The 5,853-nt window shown below is 39.4% G+C and overlaps 1 protein-coding gene and 1 non-coding gene across 2 annotated transcripts; both read right to left on the bottom strand.

Annotated features, from left to right (window-relative positions):
- Window positions 1–810: 810 nt before the first annotated feature.
- On the bottom strand, window positions 811–3,259 carry LOC108574647. The gene is made up of 2 exons (XM_017937270.1): window positions 2,242–3,259; window positions 811–977 (listed from the first exon to the last, which is right to left on the bottom strand). The coding sequence occupies exons 1-2, from the start codon at window positions 3,257–3,259 to the stop codon at window positions 811–813; spliced, it is 1,185 nt and encodes a 394-aa protein (XP_017792759.1).
- A 2,043-nt stretch (window positions 3,260–5,302) lies between these two features.
- Window positions 5,303–5,374, bottom strand: Trnad-guc. Its single transcript has one exon. It is a non-coding gene; the product is annotated as a tRNA-Asp (tRNA).
- Window positions 5,375–5,853: the final 479 nt, after the last annotated feature.

Here is a 5,853-nt window from a genome sequence, read left to right as displayed (position 1 = left end):
CGTTCAATGAGACACCTGTCGAACTTTTAGCTGACGCATCAAAAACCACGCGAACCCTTGTGGATAAGCTATCCTCCTTGACCACTGAGTGATGAGGTATATAGTATCCTTCTTGTTTAACCTCGTATTGTGTAATGTCACGCATATGTCCTAACTCGCGATATTCCCTTAGGAACTCACTATACTGTTGTCTTAAGGTTACGTCTTATTTTGTGGTGGTGCGTGGGTATATATTAGGTTGGTGTGTGTTCTGATTGGTTGGACGTTGAAGGTGGTGGAAAAGAAGGTCTCGAAAAATGCGGAGGTGTGATTGGACATTAGGAAACTAGTGGAAGGAGAACGTGAGGGTGAGGGTGGTGTGCAAAAGTTGAAATAATTTAGGGAAAACCCGGAAAGGGGAAAGGGATAGGAAACCTGACCAGGGAGCGACTCGAACTATTTTATGATAGGGAAGGAATTTGTTAGGGGCTAGGAAGACGGTTGGAAAGGACTGTTTATTATTATATGATGTGTGACTGGCCGGTGGGCTGCGCGACCGGACAGCGTACAATATATCTCCCTTGTGAATCGCGTGTTGTGGTCTCTACGTAGAGAGTTTCGCATTTTATTTCTTCAATAGAACGATGTTTTTTATGCGGGACTTCCTCTATTTCCCAAAAACGAGTTAACTGATTCTCTAAAGATGTTATCAAATGACATGATTTACCGCGCGAACTATTTTGAGGTTTACAAACTTCTCCTACAACTATCCAACCCAACAATGTTTTTTGTAGTATAACGTCCGAAGAAGCTGAACGTCCGATTTGTCCATTATTTAATAGTTTGTAAAACAGTGTAGTCCCGATCGATTTCCGCTGGCTTATCGAACTCTGGATCTGCTAACTTAATATTATTTGGAATCAATAGTTCTTTACGATTGACGCGTCGCGATGGTAACATGCCTGTGATTTTCGGAAGTGCAACAAATTCTGCTTCTGCTTGAAAGTTATTATTTTTTGATTTTATTATTGTCCTTACTCGATATTCTGCACGCGTTGTGAGTTGACCTAACCCTGCAAACGGCAGCTCGATCTTTTCTTTATATAATTGAAGTTTTTGTGCTAAATTGTGCGAAATGAAATGACTTTGGGAACACCCATCTAATAAAACCCTGCATTCGTGTTCTTTATTGTGTATATCCAGAATTTTAACCCGAGCTGTCCTCAATAATACCTCGGAATCATACGTTACTGCATAGCCCTGTTTTACCTGATCGATAGAAATAGACGAATTCGAATCCCCTTTACTACCTGTTAAGGCGCGTTCACCTGGGGTCTATGCACTTTGTGCCACCTATGTATTGTTCTCGAAGGACCACCCAAGATTAAACGGCTTGGGACCGAGATGAATGTGAATTTGGTGGACACGTGGTTTTTATATTGTGAAAAATTGTATTTTACAGATGTTGATTGAGAGTGCTGAATGTGTGTATGTGTCGGTGAAAAACTTGTGTCGTTTGGTTTATCTATTCTGTCTTCTGGTTTCTATATGTTCCAATTTCTATATTTTAACTGTTCTGTGTTCTATCTTCTAGGTGTCTGTATTCTAAGTCTCTATGTTCTAAGTGTCTGTTGTAACTATCTCTCGTTTTTTCTCTGCTCACTGGTTTTAATACCTTGTGTTCTCCCTTCCATTACGCCCTTGGCGTGGTACCTTGAGGAAGGGGAACAGAGCCTCCTACACGTGCGTTCGGGGGTGGACGGCGACTTGGTAACTCTGGGGTATTTCCCAGAATTGCCATGTGGTGGCTAACTGCCGCTGAAACCGTGAGGTTTCGAGACCGAGTCACCCCTTGGTACCGCGACGATTTACGACGGGCCTTACTTGTAAATTAAGTTGCAAGGGTGTGACCGTGCTGATCAAAAAGGTCCCCTTTGTTTGTCACGTAGACAGACGAAGCCTTTCTGCAATTGCCCCGTCGTAAATCCATCTTGGCTGAAACTCTAACACTACCTTCTTCTACCCTCATTTGAGCATGGGATTCGGAGAAGTGCAATAAAGTATTATGTTTCCGGTGACAGAGTTTACAGCCAGGGGCATAGCATTTATTAGTGGGGTGATTGGTACGCAAACAATTAACACATAATCGGCTGTTTCTAGCTGCGTTTGATCGATCACGCGGATTTAATTTTAAGAATTTCTCGCATGTATAAATACTGTGAGTGCTACTGCAAAAATTGCATTCATTTCGAGAGTGAGTACCTATAAATGATTGAGTGCAATGACTCGATGATTTGCCCACTTCATTGGCATGTTTATCGAATTTAATCTGATTCTGATTTTCTATCGTACTATTACATATTTCCGAATCATCTCCTCGCTCTTGTTTGCTTAAGAATTCGACTAATTCCGTGAATTTCGGCATTTGCGTGTTTTCTAAGGTGCGTTCCCACGCTCGCCGCGTATTTTTATCAAGTTTACGTACTATGATATATGTTAAGATGGAGTTCCACATTTCCACGGGTTCCTTTAGCGCCTTTAGGGCATTGACATGCATTAATGCGGCCTCCTTTAATGCTCGTATATTGAGCGGAGATTCCCTTGTAATTTCTGGCAATTCTAGAATCGCTCTTATGTGTGTCTGAATTATTTGACGCGGCCTATCACAACGCTGTTTAAGTAAATCCCAAGCTACCTTGTAATTTTCTTCTGATGCAGTCAGTGGCTCAATTATTGTGGCTACACTACCGCGCAGAGAATTTTTTAACAAATAAAACTTCTGTACTGCAGGAATATTAACATCGTTATGTACTAATGACTGAAACGTGTCATGGAAGCTGTACCAATCTATGGGATTGCCGTCAAACGGACGGATTTCGATTTTAGGCAATAACGTGTTGCCGTGATTGATAGTGATATTTGAATTCCTAGTAGAACCCGAATGTGAAGACGGAGTACCTGGTTCAGAGGTTGTCTGATTAACTGACAGCGCGCGAAGCCGTTGATTTATAACCTTTGCGCACTTAAAATAGTGCTCCTCAAATCGAGACCTTTCCAATTCCTGATCTGATTCAAGCTGTGAGTCTTCGGCCAGTATCTCTATTTCTAACTGAGTTTTCAAAAAGGCTTGATAACTTTCCTCTAGTTTTGTTTTACGCGTTTCTATGTCATCGATGTCCACCTCCGCGCTTTCGCTGAAGTACCCGATTAACCGCGTTACATTCCCTTTGATAATTGCACGAGTTTTAATTAACGATCTAAGTTGTGTAGGGGCAGCCATTTTGTTCCTTTTAATTTGTCTTTAAAATAGAAGGCAGTCTTATGTGTATAGAAAGGCACTTAGAAAACTATACATTTTTTTGGTTTCTTTACAGCCGCAAAAATGGGAGGGGGAAGGGAAGGGAGGAGGAAGGGAAAGGGGAGTAGGAGTATATACTTGTTATTTTATGCTAGTTTGCTTTTTTTTTTTTTTATCCTCTAACTTAACATTACGTGTTTGTGCTAGTTCAGGAGAACTATGTTATGCTAAGAATGTAGTATTTTATGTGTACGTTGAACTAGTACGATTATACACACTCACTCTCGCGCATTCAAACACCCATTCATACACCCATTCATCCATAATCGCACGCCTATATGTTTGTACGTCCATAGGCTTATACATATGTATACATATTTACAAGTTACATATAGTATGAATGATACCGAGTTTAGGAAGAGAGAGAAATAGAAAATTAAATAAATAGAATACTAGCAATGATAGATAAGAGAGAAAAAGGAAAAAATAAACATACTCCCCGGCGGGGAATCGAACCCCGGTCTCCCGCGTGACAGGCGGGGATACTAACCCCTTTTTTTTTTTTTTTTGTAACATACGTTTATTGTGCCAGAATAAATACAACAATATATACAAAATAGGTACAACAAACCAAAACGTACAAAAGGATAAGTATGACTAAGGTACAACTTTGAGATCAAAGGCTCGCAGGTCGAGCTCTCGCGATCTTAACACTAACTTAATCTATCGCGCTTATCGCTTAATATAATACTTTTCCTTAAAGCTAACTTAATCTAGAAGGCAGTCTTATGTGTATAGAAAGGCACTTAGAAAACTATACATTTTTTTGGTTTCTTTACAGCCGCAAAAATGGGAGGGGGAAGGGAAGGGAGGAGGAAGGGAAAGGGGAGTAGGAGTATATACTTGTTATTTTATGCTAGTTTGCTTTTTTTTTTTTTTATCCTCTAACTTAACATTACGTGTTTGTGCTAGTTCAGGAGAACTATGTTATGCTAAGAATGTAGTATTTTATGTGTACGTTGAACTAGTACGATTATACACACTCACTCTCGCGCATTCAAACACCCATTCATACACCCATTCATCCATAATCGCACGCCTATATGTTTGTACGTCCATAGGCTTATACATATGTATACATATTTACAAGTTACATATAGTATGAATGATACCGAGTTTAGGAAGAGAGAGAAATAGAAAATTAAATAAATAGAATACTAGCAATGATAGATAAGAGAGAAAAAGGAAAAAATAAACATACTCCCCGGCGGGGAATCGAACCCCGGTCTCCCGCGTGACAGGCGGGGATACTAACCCCTTTTTTTTTTTTTTTTGTAACATACGTTTATTGTGCCAGAATAAATACAACAATATATACAAAATAGGTACAACAAACCAAAACGTACAAAAGGATAAGTATGACTAAGGTACAACTTTGAGATCAAAGGCTCGCAGGTCGAGCTCTCGCGATCTTAACACTAACTTAATCTATCGCGCTTATCGCTTAATATAATACTTTTCCTTAAAGCTAACTTAATCTAGAAGGCAGTCTTATGTGTATAGAAAGGCACTTAGAAAACTATACATTTTTTTGGTTTCTTTACAGCCGCAAAAATGGGAGGGGGAAGGGAAGGGAGGAGGAAGGGAAAGGGGAGTAGGAGTATATACTTGTTATTTTATGCTAGTTTGCTTTTTTTTTTTTTTATCCTCTAACTTAACATTACGTGTTTGTGCTAGTTCAGGAGAACTATGTTATGCTAAGAATGTAGTATTTTATGTGTACGTTGAACTAGTACGATTATACACACTCACTCTCGCGCATTCAAACACCCATTCATACACCCATTCATCCATAATCGCACGCCTATATGTTTGTACGTCCATAGGCTTATACATATGTATACATATTTACAAGTTACATATAGTATGAATGATACCGAGTTTAGGAAGAGAGAGAAATAGAAAATTAAATAAATAGAATACTAGCAGTGATAGATAAGAGAGAAACAGGAAAAAATAAACATACTCCCCGGCGGGGAATCGAACCCCGGTCTCCCGCGTGACAGGCGGGGATACTAACCACTATACTACCGAGGATTTGAACGGTAGTGTTTTTTATTAAGGCCTATTTGAATGAGATTTGTGTTTGTGTTTTGTGTTTGTTGTGTTAATGTAGTAACCACCAATATCTTTTTGTGTTGCGGCGGTGTGCGTCTGTTTTGTCGATTTTTGAGAGTTTACAACTAAGTCTTGTGTTTATGTCGTTGTCTTGTATGTCTGTTGAATACAGAATTTTTTTGTCGTCTGCTTTCCGTGTGGTATGGTAAATAAGTGGTGTGTTGTCTTTGTCCTGTATGTATCCTTCGCTGTCTAGATGAATAAATGCTTCGGGTGGGATGTAGCCGGTGTGTCGTGTTTTTTCGTGGTATTGTGTATTGGGATATATGGAGCTATTTATTAAACTATTGCTTTTCACGCTTCTAATGTTTGCCCAGTGGTTTCTGATAAGTTTTAGTATATGAAGATCTATTCTAATGATGTTGGCGAGTTCGTATAGTTTGTGGTTACTGATTAGT

The sequence above is a fragment of the Habropoda laboriosa genome, unplaced genomic scaffold (assembly GCF_001263275.1).
Source record: "Habropoda laboriosa isolate 0110345459 unplaced genomic scaffold, ASM126327v1 scaffold238, whole genome shotgun sequence".
Classification (NCBI taxonomy): Eukaryota; Metazoa; Arthropoda; class Insecta; order Hymenoptera; family Apidae; genus Habropoda; species Habropoda laboriosa.
This window is presented reverse-complemented; position numbering and strand designations above follow the sequence as displayed.

Bases quoted from the DNA above. Each gene is read 5' to 3' on its own strand.
- LOC108574647 (XM_017937270.1), bottom strand. From the start codon at position 3,259: ATGGCTGCCCCTACACAACTTAGATCGTTAATTAAAACTCGTGCAATT. The intron at 978-2,241 runs GTACTCACTCTC...ATAACTTTCAAG, and splicing joins TTGCACTCAATCATTTATAG to CAGAAGCAGAATTTGTTGCA.